Source organism: Exophiala spinifera (genome assembly GCF_000836115.1).
Source record: "Exophiala spinifera strain CBS 89968 unplaced genomic scaffold supercont1.1, whole genome shotgun sequence".
NCBI classification, from domain to species: Eukaryota; Fungi; Ascomycota; class Eurotiomycetes; order Chaetothyriales; family Herpotrichiellaceae; genus Exophiala; species Exophiala spinifera.
Window position 1 is genome coordinate 5,906,052 of NW_015622513.1, and position 20,056 is coordinate 5,926,107.

At 52.9% G+C, this 20,056-nt stretch overlaps 7 protein-coding genes across 7 annotated transcripts; 5 read left to right on the top strand and 2 right to left on the bottom strand.

Moving 5' to 3' along the window:
* Positions 1 to 227: 227 nt before the first annotated feature.
* On the bottom strand, positions 228 to 3,088 carry PV08_02165 (uncharacterized protein; the record flags this gene model as incomplete). The annotated part of the gene is made up of 2 exons (XM_016376525.1): positions 228 to 583; positions 640 to 3,088. 2 exons carry the CDS (start codon positions 3,086 to 3,088, stop codon positions 228 to 230), a joined length of 2,805 nt encoding a protein of 934 aa, XP_016241801.1.
* A 576-nt stretch (positions 3,089 to 3,664) lies between these two features.
* On the top strand, positions 3,665 to 4,559 carry PV08_02166 (uncharacterized protein; the record flags this gene model as incomplete). Its single annotated transcript, XM_016376526.1, has 4 exons — positions 3,665 to 3,670; positions 3,738 to 4,013; positions 4,100 to 4,357; positions 4,437 to 4,559. 4 exons carry the CDS (start codon positions 3,665 to 3,667, stop codon positions 4,557 to 4,559), a joined length of 663 nt encoding a protein of 220 aa, XP_016241802.1.
* Positions 4,560 to 4,983: 424 nt separating this feature from the next.
* Positions 4,984 to 6,555, bottom strand: PV08_02167 (uncharacterized protein; the record flags this gene model as incomplete). The annotated part of the gene is made up of 3 exons (XM_016376527.1): positions 4,984 to 5,054; positions 5,113 to 5,396; positions 5,450 to 6,555. The coding sequence occupies 3 exons, from the start codon at positions 6,553 to 6,555 to the stop codon at positions 4,984 to 4,986; spliced, it is 1,461 nt and encodes a 486-aa protein (XP_016241803.1).
* Positions 6,556 to 8,614: 2,059 nt separating this feature from the next.
* PV08_02168 (uncharacterized protein) lies at positions 8,615 to 10,581 on the top strand (the record flags this gene model as incomplete). Its single annotated transcript, XM_016376528.1, has 2 exons — positions 8,615 to 8,689; positions 8,740 to 10,581. 2 exons carry the CDS (start codon positions 8,615 to 8,617, stop codon positions 10,579 to 10,581), a joined length of 1,917 nt encoding a protein of 638 aa, XP_016241804.1.
* A 476-nt stretch (positions 10,582 to 11,057) lies between these two features.
* PV08_02169 (uncharacterized protein) lies at positions 11,058 to 14,630 on the top strand (the record flags this gene model as incomplete). The annotated part of the gene is made up of 3 exons (XM_016376529.1): positions 11,058 to 11,877; positions 11,934 to 13,918; positions 13,977 to 14,630. 3 exons carry the CDS (start codon positions 11,058 to 11,060, stop codon positions 14,628 to 14,630), a joined length of 3,459 nt encoding a protein of 1,152 aa, XP_016241805.1.
* Positions 14,631 to 15,570: 940 nt separating this feature from the next.
* PV08_02170 (uncharacterized protein) lies at positions 15,571 to 18,151 on the top strand (the record flags this gene model as incomplete). Its single annotated transcript, XM_016376530.1, has 2 exons — positions 15,571 to 15,679; positions 15,729 to 18,151. The coding sequence occupies 2 exons, from the start codon at positions 15,571 to 15,573 to the stop codon at positions 18,149 to 18,151; spliced, it is 2,532 nt and encodes an 843-aa protein (XP_016241806.1).
* A 299-nt stretch (positions 18,152 to 18,450) lies between these two features.
* Positions 18,451 to 19,764, top strand: PV08_02171 (uncharacterized protein; the record flags this gene model as incomplete). The annotated part of the gene is made up of 2 exons (XM_016376531.1): positions 18,451 to 18,454; positions 18,659 to 19,764. The coding sequence occupies 2 exons, from the start codon at positions 18,451 to 18,453 to the stop codon at positions 19,762 to 19,764; spliced, it is 1,110 nt and encodes a 369-aa protein (XP_016241807.1).
* Positions 19,765 to 20,056: the final 292 nt, after the last annotated feature.

Below are 20,056 nucleotides of genomic sequence, written 5' to 3' on the forward strand. Positions count from 1 at the left end.
CAAGTATCTAGTTGTAGGTAACTTAGGGACACAGTGCAAATTCCTTGTTTGGTCGCTAATGATTCGTGAACAGAGGCTATCTGCCTACCTAGTAGGCGTTTGCTATGGAGAGACAAGTGGAGAAGAGGGATATATATAAACGAGCGCAACGGGACAAAAGCGATATCATGCAGACCTCATTTTTCTCGTTCGTGTTTCTGTCCTTGTTACTTCCGTAAGACACCGAATCAGGCATATGCACCGACAGGTCCCGGTAAGCCTTCAAGGTCAATTGAAGACACCCGTCGTCGAGTTTCTGAAGAGTCCCTGACGAGGTTGCCAAAGTACTTCCTGGCCACCTCGCTTTCACGCTTGATCTTGGTCACGTCTTCCTTCTTTTGCCTCAGCTCCTCCACACCTTGAGTGAGGTCTGTCGTTAATCGTTGTGCTGGGTAGCGGAGCACACGTCGCACTTCGGCGGCGATGCGGTTGGCATTGCTGTGGGTATAGTCCATCTCGGCGAGAGTGGCAGAAAGTTTCGACGCTAGTCGGGGAGGGAGTGTCTGTGGGATGTTTGACAAAACATAGGCGACGGTGAGAACAGCTGCGATATATGTCAGAGATTTTCTTCCATAATGAACGAAAATGAAGAATACTTACCAGCAGCAACCACTCCAGGAACAAACAACCTCCGCAAGTTCTGGCTGCCCAGAATCTTTGCTGCGCCGAAAGCACCATCAACCCAGCCAACACCACCAACAGCTCTGGTACCGACAGTGCCCATGACTGTCAAAGCGAGGCCGGTTCCCACGGTCTTCTCTTGTCGCTCCCACAAGCCTGCAATGTCGAAGAAGTCCCAGATCTCAATATCCGTGTCCACCGATCGCACGAGGGCATCTTTCCGTCGCTGGAACATTTTGTCTGCTTGGAAACTGAGATTTTCATAGCTTTCACCGACATGCAACAGCCCTAGAGACTTGATCATGCTGACACCCTCTACCGTCTTGGCTCGACCGTAGGATTCGCAGTTGGTGACCGCCGCAGAGATCTGGCCGAGCATGGCGATTCGAAGATCCTCCGCATATTGGAAAGCTGACCACAGACCTGGGTACTCGATACCGTGATTTTCCTTGCCCACATTGGCGATTGTACTGGACAAGGTCGCCCTTGTATGGTTGTACACGTTCGACGCCGTGGAATCAATATCTTTCTCAATCTGTTCCGAGATTATACTTCGGTGCTTCTGCTTGTCCTCAAATTCGGGTTCGATTTCGTCGAGAGCCTTGGAGACTCTCTCCAATTCAGCTTGTGCGACGTCCCGGTTGACGGTTGCTAGGACATTCATATCGCCCAAGCAGTTCATCAGATAGGTTTTGGCAGGCGCTAGCTTCGACCGTGCTCGTTTCTCAAGAACAAATCTGCGAAGAGCTCCTTCCAAAACCTCAAAGTCTTGCACCTTTTCTTTGTCCTTGCCTTTACCCTTTCCAGAATCGTCATCACCATCGTCACCATCCGGAGGATGTGAAGGTCCAGACCCGCTTGCGCCGCCGTCGTCTCCACTAGGCGGTAATGAAGGTTGCGTGGGAATGGCGTTGCTGGACACGAAGTGCACCAATTCTTGTGCTTCTTTGAATGTCTGCGGGCTGAGCTTGGCGAGCTGGTCGAGAATCATCTTTTGACATCGCTCTTTGTCTCTGATGTTGTCGAATCCATTCACCACCATAAAGATATATGCCTTCTCATGTGCAGCTTGCCATATAAACTCCTTGGCAGAGAGTGTGAAGTGATTTGCCGCCGAGACCACAAAGACGACAACGTCAATTTCTTCCTGACGCGCGAAAACTGCTGTCGTCTTGACCGAGTCTGAATTTAGACCAGGTGCGTCTATCAGGGCGATATCAACGACACCATTGTTCAGCAGCGATTGATCGATTGTCCGGACATCTCTGACGTAGACCTTACATTGCATATACCTGTCATTGTCCACGACAATCTTTTCCAGCTCTTGTAACGAGTAGGCATCGTAGGTACTCTCATCGTTTCGATTGTAGATTGAATCCTTGTGGACGGCGTGGACTTCTTCATGTCCACCATTCTCCTTCGCATCCAAGACTTCACAGAAGATGCTGGTACAGGGCTGTTGATCTTCGGGAAGGATCTTGCGCCGTAACAATGCGTTGCAGAACGTCGACTTCCCAGCATTGAGGTCACCCGTTACCAGCACCTTGCTTGAAGTATCCTCTATCCGATCCCGAAGGGCGAGGAGGTGGCGCACGCTCTGGCTGATCTTTCCATCCAGCAGGGAAGCAATCGACTTCTTTTCCAGCGAATGAACCAGTTCAGTCTGCGACAGTGCGCCAACCTTTAGATCCAGCTTGAGGATGGAGAACTCCTGTGCAATCTGTGGAGTGATCAATCGGGGTTCAGGCGTCCTTCTCTGGTGCGCCTGCGAGCTCGACTCGGCTGTTGTGTCTTCCCCAATCGATGTACCGGCTCGCCTGAGCGCCCCGGGACGATTCTTGAGAAAGACCTCTCTCGATAAATCGGACTCGTCCCGAGTTGACTGGGCCTGGGTCAAGGCCGGTCTCTGCGGGTGCCGGTCGTCTTCGGACCTTTGCACGGAAGGGTAATGTGCCGGCCACTGCGTGTTCATCTCCTGTAATTGCTTCAGCAGTTCTACGGTCTGACTGATGGCTTTGGCGAGCGCCACTCGATTCTGGTTGTAATAGAGTTGATGAACGTGGCTGGCAAGGGCTCGTTTCTCGGTTTCGGACATTTTCGCAGGTTGCCCGTCGACCTGGGGAGTATGTGCTGGCGTAGGTCTATCTCGCAGCAGTTCATTCTCCCAAGTCCTCATCTCGCCACCCTGCTGCTGCACGTCACCCGGCATACTGCCATATCCAGAATCTCGTTCCAACTGCTCCATCAACGCGGCCGCATGAGACGACTGTCCTCCAGATCCGACGGTCATGTATTCTGGGCGGTAGTTAGGAGGGCGGATGGGGGCTGGAGAGTCCATTTCGTGGTCGAAGTTGGCGTGGTCTGATGCATCTTCGTCTTGGGGACTGCGCGAGGAGGAGCCTTGATCGGGGAAGTAGGACTGGCTCATGGTGTTGGCGGGAGTCAAAGACTCTTTATTCAGCACTTGCGGCAGTGGACGGGAAGCGATGCGCAGAGGCGCCCATAATAAGGATGATAATGAACGTGATCGATGATTGAGTGTGAATGATTCAGGAACGAGTTGGTCGCAGGTGTAATTGTTTGTTCCTCTGCGGCAAAAATCCCTGGGACTAAGTCAACTAGTTAGTACAGCAAGGAATTACTATCAGGCGCAGCCAGCGCCCGGAGTTTCTGGCCGCACCAGCCGTCGGCACGCAGCCAGTTGTTTGGCTGAGAGAATCTTAGGGTCACTCCATTGCTGAGTACCTACGAGGGACGAGTAGGGTCTACTGGATACGGAGTACCTGGACGCACTGTGGCGCCTCGTACAGTGTTGCCATCACCCAACGTCACTGGCTTGCTACAACTGCGGGATCCCAAGGCTTCCATCCATAAACATCTCGACCGTCAAGATCGCCCGGCGACCTTTGAAACACAGCAGTCAACCGCAGGCTTCGACGCCCTCACTAAGAGCTTGTCATCTCCCTCGCCCTTCTACCTGTGCCTTTCCCGCGCACTTTCAATCATGAATGTGAGCAACAACACCGCTCCCCCAGCCGATTGTAACCCCACTAACCGCATTATCTATCACTCAAAAGATAATAGAATGGGCCTTTGGCAAGCGCATGACGCCAGCCGAACGGCTTCGCAAGCACCAACGGGCTCTCGAAAAGACGCAACGTGAACTCGACCGGGAAAGAGTCAAGTTGGAAAACCAAGAGAAGAAGCTGGTCGCAGACATCAAGAAGAGCGCAAAGAACGGCCAGATCGGCGCGTGCAAGATCCAAGCAAAAGACCTGGTCCGGACAAGGCGATATATCCAGAAGTTCTACCAGATGCGGACACAGCTACAGGCCATCTCTCTAAGATTACAGGTCTCGTTCTGCCCCCCCTGACTTTTCATTTCGTTTCTTTTCTAAATTTGCGGATGCGACAACTAACACTTGCATGCCGCGTACAGACGGTGCGAAGTAACGAGCAAATGATGCAGTCCATGAAAGGCGCCACCATGCTACTGGGCAGCATGAACAGACAGATGAACCTGCCTGCATTGCAGCGGATAGCCATGGAGTTCGAGCGAGAGAACGACATCATGGACCAGAGACAGGAGATGATGGACGACGCCATTGATGATGTGACGGGCCTCGAGGACGAAGAGGAAGGTGAAGAGGTCGTCAATCAGGTTCTCGACGAGATTGGCGTAGACCTGAACAACGCCGTAAGTTACCCACTCCTCGACCGCGCTCGCTCTTGACCTGCCCCGAAACATGTACCAGACAGGAACTAATGCCTCCCAGCTTGGTGAAACCCCCACAGGCATACAGAAGCAGGCCGTTCCGGAAGGGCGAGTGGCACAAGCGATAGGGGGCGGTGGAGAAGATGATGACCTTCAAGCTCGCCTTAATAATCTCAGACCGTAAACGTCCGCTGACACGACCCCGATGTTGAGGAGCATGGTGTTCGGAGTTGAGGTAGATGGAGACGGTCTAATCTACGCATGGCTCGTTACTTTATATTCCCGAAAGTTCCTAAAGTGCTTGACATGGCTGGCTCTTCGAATACGTGCTGTTGGTTTCATCAATTCTTTGGTTTGTCCTATCAACTACTACTATGCATGGATCTGTGAGCCTGGGCCCAAATGTAAACCTCCTCTTCCAACCCTCCGGTGGGGAGTAACTCCTCTGCTACCCAAAATTCAAGAAAATGCTGATACATGTTCGAATATAACGTCACGTTGAAACGATGCTGACACAGCCTTGCTGACTAAGACCACCAGCTCCCTGTTCACAATACAAGTAATCTGCGAAAGACCAGAATGAACCTGACAAGCATTTGCGCATCACTTCAAGTCTGGATGATAACAACATCCTGACCAAGAGGAGCGCCAACGTTGGAGTACGCGCCACCGATGTTTCCTACCAAAAGAAAGATTAGCCGACTGGGCATCTCATAATACAAGGAGTCTAATCTTACCGGGAGGATAGTAGTTGCACACAGTGAAGTAGTTGGTGAAAGTGGCTCCCTGTAGCGTAGGGCAAAATTGAGTGGCACATCCGACACCAGTGGTACTCTTCCACACGATCTGCGAGAAATGTCCCCAGGAACCGAAGTTGCTGGTGTCGGGATTGTCGACCCCGTAGGGCAATGGGTAGTACGGCATCTCGCTATTGTACATATCATTGCCGATCATGGCCGGAACTTGGGCAGGCGTGTAGCCAGCCCCAATGTTTTGGCCATAACCACCACCACCGGGAGAACTGGAGCAGCGTTAGTATCCATGAGCAGGTGATGAAGCGGTTTTATGACTTACAGATCGTGTTGATAAACACACTTTGCAGCAGTTTCTGCCGCGTATGTGGCCATCTGCGCGTTCCAGGTTAAATCAGCGGCCGAGTGGTTGGCTCGGTGAACATTGTGGGCTGCAAGGATGCCCGTCTGGTAGTCCATGTTGCTGACATTCAAGGTGGTGGTTGGCAGTCTACCGTTGGCTGACGTGGTCGTTGAGGTGGATGCCACGGTCGTGGATGCAGCAGATGTAGTGGTTGGTGCAACGGTGGTCGTGGTGCTCGAGCTAGCTCCGACGCTTGAGCTGCTTGATGAGATTGAACTGCTGGGAATAATGGAACCGCCAGTGCTAGTGGTGCTTGCGCTGCTTGCACTGGATGCGCTCGTTGAGCTCGAGGACGTGCTGGTAGAACCGCCGATTGGTCCGATGCTGCTTTCGCTTGTGGCGGAGGTACTGGACGAAGCGCTGGTGGAGGAAACGCTCGTGGAGGAAGTGCTTGTGGAGCCACCAATGGGTCCAACACCGTTACTGCTCGTTGTGCTGGTGCTGGGGCCAGTTGGGCTCACCGTCACGGTTGTGTTCGTGTAGACTGTGTGAGTGTTCGTTGTGGCAGCCCAATCAGACCAGGATGCATCATCAGTCTGAGTAGGGAACGCACTAATGGCCTCGTAGACTGTTGTCTCTGCGGTGTGCGTTCTGGTCAATGTTGCGCCGTCTTCAGCATTATCGTCATTCCAATCGACCCAGGCGAGGTCGTTGGTAGGTTGAGCTCCTGTCCAAACCGTCTTGGTCACATATACCGTTGAACCTGCAGGGTCCGTAGGTGGAACGATCAGCTCGATAGCCATACCGGTCTTGGTCGTCGTGACACCCCCGGTTTCAAACACGACAACGACGGGTCCGGCTTTGGTGATTGTCTTGCCCGGAACTGTGGTTGTGGTTGCCGTGAAGACCGGTCCTTTGTTGCTCCCAACAGGACTCACCCTCACCTCGCCATTGCATGGGCAGTACGCGACGGTTCTCGTCATCGTCGCCGTGACGGTGGTGTCGGGATCGAACCAATCGGTCCATGATGCGGCAGCAGAGCCTGCAGCTGCCAGGAGGCCTAGCGCTTTGGTAGTTGCTTTCATTCCGACTTGGTTGATGCAATTCTGATTTCTAGAAGATCGGGAGAAGCAAAGAACAGAGCGATTGCAGGCTCGAGATAATAACAGCGGAATAAAAGAGAGTGACTAGAGTGAGTATGTCTGTGCTGGTGAAGGGGATTTCAATGAACGACTCCTTGACCAGTCGACAAGATGATGTGGACGACTTCGAACTATATGTTTCCCAGGTATCCAACGCCCCCCGTTATAAGCGGAGCCACGCTATTGGTCAATGATGAGTTCGTTGACGGACCGTTGACGGGTAGTTCAGGGAGATTAGACAGCGCATTTGGAGTGCTGTCAAGACAACTGCCATGTTCAGGTCATAAGCTCTGCTCCAGGAGCGGCGCCATCCCGTTGGTCGGAGGGTCATCCCGTTGGTCTGGGTGGTGTTCAGCATTCTCTCCGGCGCAGTTTTGTTCTTTTTCGGTAAGTCGCAATCGACAGGTATCCTGGCAAGGCTGAACGAGGGAGTCATGATCGAGTTTCTGGTCAGCTCTGAGCTCTGCATCTATGTATGCAAAGGGTTGAAGTACTGAAGCAGATCTGGCCTCACTATTGGGAAAGGCAAACCTGGGTATAGCTGCGAGGGAGCAACGAAACAAAGCTGGTGGGTAGAGCTCTAAACAATGGGTTCTCGAAGCGGGTCGGGTTCCTCGTCGTATGCCTTGCTCCGACGACAGATGAGCTTACCTAGACTGCGTGAAGGTTTTTTTCAGGAGGGTGTGTCTTGACGTAGGACGAAAAGGGAAAGGAGATTGCAAGTAGATTCAGGAACGGCGACAGTAGGGAGGCAGTTGGCCAAACAAAGTGTAAATAGCAGGTGTTGTGGCCAAATAGGGTGTGGATGGGAGGTGTCAAACCTGTCAAGTTGCGGCAAGCCAAATTGTTTCTGCGTTGACGCTACACGTGTCCAGCCCTCATGGACCATGGACGTGTTCGTGCTGGTAGATTCATCGTGCTGAACGCACCACCAAAGCCGATCTGTATTGAATCCGAGCTCGTGAGTCTAATTTGGTTGCCATCCAAGCGTGGCCTTGTCCGTGTGGATTGACGCTCTCCGCAGATCAGTGTATCGTGTATGTGCCCAGGGCTGGAGAAATTGCATGCAAGCAGAGATGAATGCACGTAGATCATGGCATAGACCATCCGCACGAGTACGAGGAGGCAGCAAGGCTCGAGCAACGTGATTTAAAAACACGGCGAACAGATTTCGTGTGCTGTCAGAATAAATCCGAAATGTCAACACGAGGAAGGAGGAAGGCGGGAGGAGTCGCGACACCTGAAGAAAGGGGAAGCCGAAAGAGCGACACAGTGACCTCATCCAGCGCCACTTCGCGCTCAAGCCACACAGTGTGGCGGCGTCCACAGCGCTGCACCAATATGGCCAGGTACTACGAGTAAAAACAGGTGGTACCTGTAGGTAGGTTACCAGGTTGGGCACCTCCACTGTTCTTGAGATGCATCTTCTGCCCTAGATATGCCTCTCCTACCACCACTGTCTTGAATTCATCCTGGGCTGAGCCTTTCCAGGCCCAGGATGTCTTCATTTGTGCCTTTGGCGTGAAGATGAGGGATTGCGTGCGGTCCTCGGTTGTTCCCTGTATACGGAGTAGGAATGAAGCTACTTACCAGACCAGCCCAGGAACATTGGAAAGCTACCATGTGGTCTGATCTTGCGGGGTATGCATTTCAAAAGCCCTGTGCCAATCGTTGACGCGCTCGAAGAGATGCAGAGACTGTTCGGGACCGGAATTTCCCATTTTCCGGCAACCTTGAAATCATCATGCAGGGCTCTCTGCTGCATTGCCGATTGGCTGCATAGACAACATCATATGGTGACACTCACTGAACCATCAATCCTGTGTCTCTTTGTGTCGCAATGTGAACTCGCAGAGCCCGTCGAAAAGCAAATCTCAAGCCTACGCCTTTCCCGACGCTGTGCAGAAGCAGCAAGTCGTCGTCTGTTCCTGTTCGGGACATCACCAGACAGTAGAGCTTGCTATGCGTCCACGAAATGCAGTCGGCATCGTTAATTTAGGCAATGGATGACCATGAACATGACCCTCCGCAAGCGACACCCAAGGTTCGCAACGAGAAACCCTTTTTCTATCCATGGGTGAGTTGCAACTGTTTCTATGCTCGTGTCCATATCTAATTTACCCCCAGAATCGCCGACTCCGACATCTCCATGGTATCTCACTGCGCAACCTCCATGTGACTGCACCGAGTCCTCGAAAGCATGCGAAGACAATCACCGATGATGATGCGCCATACAACCTCACCTCACCATCTAAGCGCGCGCTGAAGAGCGATGCGCAGTCTCTGCCCCAGTCGCGCTCCTTCACCAACCTGATTTCTGTCACCGGTGAGGCCCATACTCCGAACGCCTTCCACAAAGCAGCCACTTCGTATGAAAAGAATGAGAAACAGACAGACAGACCTCGGGCAGGAAGGATGCGCAGGAGGAGCACTCTACACTGGACTTCGGCAAGTCCAAGGGCACGCCAGTCAAAACTAGAAGATATGGTCGTGGACCGCCTGGCCGATAGCTGGATCTCAATACACTCTCCTGACAGTACCGAGCCAGTGTACATCAGTGAGGTCATTGAACGCTCCATGAATCCAAGCTTTGCTTTTTTCGACCTCGACAATACCGACTCTCAGGTTGCTCGTTCCGACGAAGGGACTATACGTGTTTGGGCCAAAGCCTCCAACGCCGATGAGTATTGCCTCCTTGTCGAGCTTGCTCTCAACCTCCGATCGCTACAGTTTATTGGCCGGACTCTCGAAAACTTCCATCATCCCTTACCACAAAACTGCGTTCTCCTGCATCTCTCTGATGGCATCTACACCAGCTTCACTGACCTTCCGGCCGATGTACGTTCTGGGTCCGACCATCTAATTGATCACAAGGAAGGCTCAGCGAGGCCTGGCGTGTCCTTTGATGTTTTGATGCAGTTGGCCAATCTAGATGAGTGTATACAGGATGCCATCAATGTCAGGACGCAGCTAGAAGAGGATATCAACAAGCTTATCGCAGACTCGCATTTGTTCAGCGTCAATGACGAAGGCCCGTCAAGGCTGGAAAGTGACGAGCCGCGTGCCGAAGCAGCACTGGCCAGCGAACAAAAGCATCTCCGACAGTTGACAAAACGGAGGGACGAGAAGCAGGAGTCACTGACCAAGCGACGAAATGCCCTTAGCCTGTGCCGCGAAGAACTGACCAAGACGAGAAAGTCAATTGAAGACAGAACCAAATCTTGCCAGGAGATTGAGAGTCTACTGCAGCAGACCGACAAAGACTCGACTGGGCAGGTACGTCGCATTTGTGAAGCACTGCTCACAATCTACCCCATCGAACCGATCAAAGGCCGTACTCTTCAATTTACCATTCGCGGCATTCACTTACCGAACTCGGTTTACAACGACACTAACCGGGACGAAATCGCCGCGGCGTTGGGGTTCTCCGCTCAGCTGGTGCACCATTTGTCACTGTACCTCTCCGTTCCTCTACCATATCCGATCGAACCGTACGGTTCTTCATCCTTTATCTCTGACCCTATCTCGATCGGCTTGAGCCAACGAAGATATCCTTTGCATCCCACGACAGTGCCCTACAAGTTCGAGTACGGGGTGTTTCTTTTGAACAAGGACATTGAGTTTTTGATGAATAGGGCGCAGTTGAGGGTGCTCGACATTCGGCATACCCTACCAAACCTGAAATACTTACTGTATGTGTTGACTGCGGGCACGGGTGATCTTCCACCACGGACTGGAGGTATTCGGGGTCTTCTGGGAGGTCGCATGGGTCCAGAGCCACTACGTCGAGACAGCGAAGAGAGTGTTCAGAGTCTGCCATCGGCACTTGGAGCGGACAGCAATCAGGGGAGGATTAATGGGGGTTTCGCTAGCCCCAAGGAAAAAGACATTAATGATCGCTTTGTTTCCACATCCCCAGCTCTTGGAGTGTCTTATCGGCATGGTTTCAAAGACACTACAGGGAGATAGATGAATCTACTCTGTTACACTCCTGGTTTCTCCATTGTCCACCATCATTGACAAGAGGTTGCTATATTGTAGAGGTTGGGGGTCCAGCAGAAACACGACCATAGGCTCTCAAAGAGAGGCTATACTGTACCTGGCAGGTGACAAGACCTCAACATCTACTACAATACACCTACTTCTGGATACTCCTGATGGCAGACACAGTCCCAATATCAACCATAACAGAGCTCTGGTTACCTCCTACCGGTGGCCTGCAGACTCACAATCAGTCGACATAGCACCCTTTTCACACGCTGCACACCCAGCTCATAGTCTGCTCACCCATCACCCGTGCAAATGCTTGCTGGAGCGCTTAGAGAAGGCCAGAGCCGGTCTATAGTCGTTCAATCTCGTCGTATCCTCACAATGAGGCCTCATAGAGTGACGTCGTCTTTTTCAAATTCACAGACTTTCCCCCATAACCCCGTGAAGCCGAGACCATGGATAACCAAGGTGCCGGCCATGGCTATGTATGGGCCGACGAGATCAATCAAGAGCAAGCGCAAGAGCCAGAAGACAACTTTGACGACTTGCTAAAACTGCTAGAGATGGAGATGGTAAGTTCTTCACTTGAACTAGATCCCATGGCGTCGCATGAACCCGGTCACCGATCTGAATTGTCTACCAACCACATCCTCCAGGCACCCAACACCCCTGCAGATGCCCCGCAAAGCTTCGGCGCGGCGACATCTGCCCCTACGAGCACAACGACGGCTAGTGCTGCGAGTATCCAGCCTCCCCCACCTCCCCAGGATCCGGCACCACAGGCCTCCTCGTCGGCATTTCTAGGCGCAGTGAACGCCCTGGACGCAGGCTCCCTGGGCGCACCAGGTCCTGGCCGCCCCAATCCCGGCCCTGCAATTCCTCCCACCGCGGCGTCGAGTCCAGCAACAGCCGTCGTCGGAGGCTTTCCACACGTCTTCCACCCTCGTCCGCATCCGCATCCGCATCGACTTCCATACCCACAGCTTCCTCCACCGCACGGTTATCTCGGCGCCTCGGGAGTCGTTCAACCTCAAACTGCGGTTATTTCCCATCACCTCCGACCGGTGTATGCGCAGAACATGGCCTACAGTTATCCTGGCCAAGTTCCTGCTGCCGATCTAGCGCATGCTGGCCTCTACAAGGCGGATTCGTATTCCCCAGAGCCCGGAGCTGACAGTACGACACAATCGCGCACTGATAACCGACCACAGCATCGCCGTGGGTACCAAGCCTGTCAGCGATGCCGCGAAAGAAAAGTGAAGTGTGATCTGGGTAGTAAGTTGTGAATGGCCCCGGTTGAAACTCTTTGTGCTCACCAGTCTGTTACTTAGGTGTCGATGCGCCGTCGCAGCCGCCATGCAAGCGATGTCTACGTGAACGACTTACATGCGAGTTTGCGGCAACGCGAAAGAAACAGAAGCGGTCAGATGGAACTGCAAGAGATACATCAAGGGACACGGCGGCGGAGGACTTCAGAGACACGTCTGTCGTGGGGAGTGGAATGTCTGGTCTTGGATTTGGACAAGGCACACAACAGTCGCCAGCTTCGGTAACTCCCTCAACGTCTGGTAATAGCTTCGCAACACCATCGTGGACCCTTCAAAGCTCCAAGCGATCCTACACTTCTCAACCACGCGAAACTTCAGGCAGAAGCCCGGCGGACTCGATTCTCCCTCAGCCATCGGCGCAACGAAAGCCTTCTGACGTCGAATTGCATAGCCAAGCCGCTGTTGCGACCCTCGGCGGACAAGTCTCAAGTACACAGGATAGCATCATGCTTCTGGTAGACGCAGCCTACGCCTCGGAAGGTGCAACACCGGCCCTCAAAGACAGCCCGCATTCCGAGAGAGGTGGAAGAAAGAGAACTTTGTCCAGTCTCGATCACGGTGGTCCTCCTGCCCCTACTGCTAGCGGATTCACACCTCAAGAGCAAGCAGAGCAGCAGGCAGGTCTCAAAGCATGGTCAGAAATGCGCTTTGTGCGCAATGGCTGGTTCACAGCGTGGGAAGCCATGCAGTATGTCGAATATTTCTTCACACATCTGGCTCCCATGACACCGATTGTCTTTGATGACTATCGCTCGCCCCTCAAACACGAAGCACTTCTGATCGATGAGCCAATCCTGGCATTGGCCATTCTGGCCATCGCTTCTCGCCACATGCGCTTGTCCGGACATGCGGCGTTATCTCGATCCTATCAGATTCACGGCAAGTTGTGGAACAACCTTCGTCGTCAAGTGGAGCGTCTGCTGTGGGGACAGGAGCAGTTCGGTGGTGGTTTCTGCGGTGCCGGCACTACGGCTAAGATTCGTGAGCTCGAGACCGGACAAATCACTTGGAAAGGCAGTCTTCGCACCCTAGGCACCATCGAAGCTCTATTGTTACTTACGGACTGGCAGCCACGTGCTTTGCACTTTCCACCGAGTGACGACGAAGAAGGATTACTGGATCGAAGCATTGTGATGTCTTCCGAAATGAATGGTAAGCCCCCTGGCCAGAACGACGAACCTATGGCTACTCGAGACTACGACAATCTCCCTTATGCAAGCTGGCTGGAGCCAGCCTGGCGTGCCGACAGAATGTCCTGGATGCTCCTTGGCCTCGCTCAGAGTCTTGCATTCGAACTCGGGGTTTTCGATACCAATCACTTCAACTGTAACCACAATCACGGGCCAGATTCTGAATGTGCTCGCAAGCGGCGGATTCGGAACTTGCTCCTTGTCTACGTTGCTCAAACCAGTGGCCGAATGGGTGTGCAAAGCTCGCTCAATGTTGAGGAGTGGGAAAGAGACCCGACGTGGGATCAAAGTACCAAAATCTTGGAGAAACACCCGGTTGATGTCATGCAGGAATGTTGGGTTCATATCGCTAGGATCATGAACCAGGCCAATCGCGCGATCTTTTCTTCTCACCAGTTCACGAAGCAGCTGATTTCGAGCGGCAAGTACAAGGATTCCATCGCAACCTTTGCACCACTGTTGAACGGCTGGAAAGCTCAATTCGACTCTGTCAAAAATCAGATTCACCCTGTCATGCAAAGCATTCTCACAATCGAATACGAATATGCTCGTCTTTATATCAATTCGTTAGGATTTCAAAATGTGGTGGAATGCTGGATTCAAGGAGGGTCCAATATTCGCAAGGCAACGCTGCTCAAGATCGCCGAGGATAACAAGCTTTACATCGATGAGGTCAGCGACGCGGCCCTGAACATTCTTGGAGAGGTGGTCGATGGTATTGCAGGTCAAGGCTTCCTCAGAGATGCGCCTGTCCGTACTTTTTCCCGCAGCCTCTCTGGCATCATGTTCACTCTGAAGGTAAGCCATCTAGTGTGATTGTTCTATTTCTGTACGAAGGGCTGACGGTGTTTTGTAGCGATTTAGCCTGGGCACTCACGAGGCGTTGGTACGGAAATGCTTGCAACGACTCGAACAGATCACGGTTTCCATGTCTCAAGAGGTCGTCGATGATGTGCATCTCGCCTCCTCCACTTCGCGCTTGGTTCAAAACATTGTTCGAAATGTCAAGCGCACGCTGATACGTGTCCAACAAACCGGTACAGGTTCGGCGGGCCCCAGCCGCGAACACTCCCGCCCACAATCACCCCACGGTAAAGAAGCAATCACAGAGCCACAACAGCAACAAGCATCGAATCAACATATCAACCTGAACCATCTGAATGCAGGCTTCTATACTGACGACCCTCTGGCAGAAATTCAAGCGCGGCCTATGGCTGAACTTACCTCGCAAATGTTCGTGCCACCTCCGAATTTTGGTGGTGAGGGTCAGCTTGCAGACTCGGCCTTGCCCGATGATTCTCATCTGGACCCGGCCATGACCTTATCAATGGACTGGTTCGCCTTGCCGCTCGACAATCTGTTTCAGGACGACGATGCTACTGTTGACCAAGGCTTTGGTGGCATTGGCCCGACCGTCGGGACTCGAGACATGCTCGAGGTCATCACCGATCGTGATTACAATCAGATGCAATGGAATGGCAATCAAACGTTTGGGTTTGGTAACGTTTGAGACCCAGCAACGGTTCTGTGGATCTATCTCATCTCCATCCGCGTCTCTACTTCCAAAGTATCAAGCATTTGGCACGGATCTGGTAATCACAAGCGTAACTTGATGTCATAGCGAGGAGTCTATCTCACTTTGCTAACCATGATTTTCCATGCTGGGGCTGATGACTGATGAGTTTCATGACAGCTTGCATACGATCTCAGCTCGTTATGGATATAGAAAGGAAAATAACCAAAATAGTCTAAAAATCAAGAAAGCGTAATGTTATCAGGTACCGCTTGGCATGCTTGACGTGAAGCATTAGCCATCGGCCTGCGCTTCAGGGCATACTCAACTCCAGGGGGCGCACCACTCAGTAACCTTTTCAGGGGGAGTAGAGTGAAAGTTTTCTACAGGGATTTGGTGTTGATAGGCGCCAGGTCTAGATTCCTGGGCGGGCCTCCTGCATGAGGTGGTACGAAGGATGGAGGATCTAGAAACGTGGTAAGTTAGTAACGATCTAGACCAACTAAGGTTAGTACAATCCATTAGCTACTACTACTGTACCTACTAGTGCACTACATCCGACTAGGAAGTCGATTGCGTCGCCTGCGCCATTTGTACGTGTAACTAGTTCTGTGCCTCGTATCTCACTAACAAACTCTTTACCCACGTCCATGACTTCAAGTACCTACAGTACAGTATCAGTCCTCATCCACGCCGCCGCAGTTCCCTTAATCCCTTTTCGAACACGTTGGATAGACGTCACGTCGGTTCTTCACCTCCCCCGGCGTGACGTTCATTGCTTCTGACTCTTTCTTTGTTACTGGTCAACCCTCCACGAGAAGCCGCCGCGCGTGCCCTCATCCACCCCGACGATCGACGTTCTCGCTTGCCTCGCGCAGTAAACATGTCGAGCAATCGACTGACACTGGTATATTGGAAACGGTAGTACGGTAGTCAAATGTCCCACGATGCTCATATCACCGCGCGCCAGTTATGGGGCCAATTGAGCACTGTGGCTCCCACAGCAACTTCGGCATGGTGCACGCCTCTGATCCTACCCAGTGGAGGTCTGTTTACCGGGACCCTGTTGTGCTGAACTCTCCTAACGCGTGGTAGGCGTGCTCGTCTTTGGGAATGACACAACCACTACTTTGAGCGCCCAAGTCACTTTCAAGCAGCCTTGCGACAATCCTAACCAGATCATCAGCCCCGACACGACCGGCAACTCCTCTGTCATTGGCTTCCAGAACCCTTTCTATGCCTCCATATCTCCTCAAGTCTTTGCCCTAGCTACAGCCACGGTCATTGGTTATGTTCTCGTCATCCTCATCTTCATCACGCCGAGGACGTTCTATGTGGGCGGTCCCGGTGGCGGGGCTGGATTCTTAGGTGGGCGAGGCGCCATAAGAGGTTCGTATGGGTCGTCGCCCATTGTCGGTGTTGGTCGCAGGCCTCTTCTTCAAAAGATTGCTACAGTGACGGTCGCCATATCTCTGACGATCGCGACCGCGGATACATTTCGGGTGGCTGAAGAACAGTACAATAAGGGCTACATGGATTCATCACAATTGGTCGATGATGTTGTAGACAGCCTCGAAATTCGAATCGTTCGCATCATCTCGGATACGTTTTTGTGGCTAGCGCAGGTACAGACACTCATTCGACTGTTTCCCCGACACAAGGAGAAAGTGGCTATCAAATGGCTTGGATTCGTGATGGTATCGTTGGACACCATTTTCAGCATTCTCGACTCTTTCGTCAGTGGAAATGGGAATCCAAGGACCCGACCTCGCAAATTCCAGGACGCCATCCCGGCTCTCAATTATCTGTTCGAACTGGCCATCTCACTCATTTATGCCTCGTGCGTATTCTACTTTTGCTTGTCCAAGCGCCGCTTCGCCTTTTGGCATCCGAAAATGAAGAACATTTGTCTGGTGGCTGTGTTGTCACTTGTGTCTGTGGTCATTCCTGTGGTCTTCTTCGTCTTGGACGTCGCGCAGCCGAACCTGGCCGGCTGGGGAGAGTACATTCGCTGGGTTGGTGCTGCAGCGGCGAGCGTTGTAGTTTGGGAGTGGGTGGAAAGGATCGAGTCTCTGGAGCGTGATGAGAGAAAAGATGGTATTCTTGGACGAGAGATATTTGACGGAGATGAAATGCTGAACATGACACCGTCGGAGGATGCGAACTGGCGAGGTCAAGATGGTAACAATGATTCGGATGGGCCTCACCATAAAGGCATGGCAGAAACTTTTGGGTCTCGATACAGGCGCATTCGTAGTCGTCTCCCTCTACGAAAGAGGCGGAAGGGTGCACCGCGAGACGGCATCACCACAGGATCCGATGCCCTCGATTCCAGCCACCGCATGACAAACAATGGCCAGGTGATGCGACCAGAGCAAGTCGTTGCCCCTCCCAGCAGAAGCGATACTGGAAGTGCGGCTAGCACTGTATACGCCATTCGGTACCACAATCTGACCAGCCCTTCACCAAACTACCAACAAAATCTCCACCAGGCTTTGCGAACGGTCGCTGAGCCCGCGGTTGCCAGAGTCAATACCCGGCAATCAGATTCGGACTCGGTACGCAATTCGGCGGACAAGGAGATCGTTCTAGAGTCGGCTGTCCGCAAGGACGAGGCGAATGCCCGACACATTTGGCAGACAATGCCTAACCCCTTTAAGCGAAGGAGAGCCGAACCACCAGCAGAGGTTGCTGATGCCCAAATCTCGAGTGGGATACGACGGTCGCCAATAGATCGGCATATCAATTTGAGGAGCCGACTAGAGGCGTTTGCAGCCGCTCAAAGGGATCGTTTTGGCAATCGAGGGAATGCTTCTGTTGTACCTCTCCCTGTGACCGTTATACCGGCCCCGAAGAATAACGACAGAACGTGGTCGCCGGACGACATAGTTGATGAGGAGACACCAGACGATGGTGCTGTTCATATGGCCAACCTGGGCACGTCGGATCTCCAACATCCTCAATTCCAGCAGTCTTCTCGGCACCAAGATGTTCAGCATATGGTTGTCATTCCGGCTCCCTCCCCAGGCCGGACGTGGTCTCCTGACGAAATGAACGCAACGCCAACTATTGTCGAAGGAAGAACTCCGGGCAGGGTTATTGGGGGTACTCCGACCAGTAGCCCTGCTAGCAATGTCGTGCGAACGCAACGAGGTTCGCTCACGATCAGTGAATCTGAGAGATATGCGAACCGGCTTCCGCCGTCAGCTGAGCCTGCCTCCCCGAGATCCCCAGTGCGCATACCCACTGCTGCCATTCAATCTATCGCAGAGAACAGTCCAGCTGAAGGAGAAACGGTCGCAGCGATTTGGTTGGCCCCGCTCAGGGAAGATCGCCAGCGCGAAGAAAACCCCACTGGCGCAGCTGGAGCGCTAACTATGCCTCAGGGTCAAGGCTCCCAGGACTCGGAGGGCCTTACACCGTCTTTTGATAACGGTGTATCTACACCGAGACACGACAGTGGACCTCGGGCAGAAGATGGGAGGAATACCGGGGGCACAGATAGCCACACACGATAAAAGAAAGCTAGCTTGAATGATGTTTGTCTCGATTTACAGCGACATTTTACGAATGAAACTACACAACGTATGCAAGAAATAGATTTTCATTTTTCACTGGAAATCTTATAGTCGTCTTTGTCAGGTCCATAGTGTGGCTGTACCGGCCAAGACGGCATTTTAAACACGAAATTGAGTAGTTCGACCACGTCTGAGAATTGCCAGAAGAATGTTGCTGCCTGGGGTTCTCGCATATAGTCGCTTTTTCTTGTACGAGACTTTGAGGTTCGACTCCTCTATCTTCGGAGTTCACATCGACCATGGGTAAGGGAGACAGCAATTTTCCGTTGACCTTCTAGACACCTCGCCGCCGTATTAATCTTCTCGGCTTCTTCGGCGTGGAGAGCCAAAGTGCTACCGTCAGATAAACAACGACTGGCTACGGAGTCAACCACCAGCTGCCCATGCAAAAGAAGAAAAGCTACCACAAAACCCGTGGTGGCTGCATAACATGCAAAGAACGAAAAGTTCGCTGTGGCTTGGAGCGTCCGGTGTGCCACAATTGCAGTCGACTGTCGAAAGCGTGTAACTATGCTCAACCCACATCTTCGGCGAGCACGAGTACGCCGGGCACGGCTCAGGCGTCTCAGGCTACGCGAATGCGCGAACTCGAGCTCATGTACTTCTACGCGGTACACACATACTCCGTCATGAGCCATGACCCGGTGCGTGTTCGGCTGTGGAGGGACGTGGTTCCCAAACACGCATTTCAGCATCCTTTCCTCCTACACGGGCTGTTGTCCATCGCAGCGCAACACAGGCTTCACTTCGACAAGGACGCCATGCAGTCGGCGGACCTCGTACAGACGGCGGAAAAGTACCAGCAAGAGGCGCTTGCGAGCTACATTGGCCTACTGAACAACATCACGGAGGCTAATTGCCATGCCTTGTTCGCGTTTTCGCAGATCATCGTCGCGATCCAGCTCTCCCGTCTGAGTCTGGACACGTATCCCGACACACGTCATCCTCATGGAGTCATCACCTGCATGATCGAGATCTTCGAGTTGCTCAAGGGCGCGCTGATTATCGCCATCGAGGCGATCGACTGGTTGCGGGCTGGCGATCTGGAGCCAATGCTGGGCCCGAAGCCTGATACGCCGCCGCCGACGCCACTCCCTCAGGCGGGTTCTCCGTCCACGAGGGCCCTGGCGTCGCTCTCAGAGTACATTGCGAGCGAGCCTGCTGACGGTCCCGAGGCGAGTGCCCGAATCGCGACCCTGCTGTCTACGGTGCGCTTGATCCATTCAGGGTTCCTGGAAAGCACAGAGAGTCGAGCGACGTTCAACAACATCACCGGCATACCGGTGTTTTTCGACGTCAATTACCTCAGGTTGCTCAAGATGAGGGACGAGGCGGCGTTGGTGGTCTTGGCTTATTACGGCATCTTGTTGCATCAGGTCAGAAGGGTGTGCTTCGTGCATGGGACGGGAGTCAGGATTGTCGCGGCTGTGGCGGCTTTGGTCGGCGAGGAATGGGCCCCTTACATGACACGGCCGCAGCTCGAACTCGACGTGGACGCTCGCTTTTATTCGCTGCCTTCATCGGTCATGTCTTTGTCGAATACACCCTCATGAACACTGAGGTTGTCATCAACACGGCGACGCTCAGTTGTCTGAACCCACGGAAGACACTACAGCTTAGCCACTGGATATTTTCTCCATCGAGCCACGAAATGGGTCTCCGCTCCAAAATCAAATAGAATTCTCTTGACCTGGTCAGATGGCATTCACATTCCTCGTACTGATACTCCGTAGGACCCCGGCATACCTCGCTCCAGATGGAGGGTGATCCCGGGGGGGGGGGGGGGGGGGGGGGTTTATGATCCGCAGAGTTTGTACGGCGGAGCACCAGCCCTAGGAATGCCCG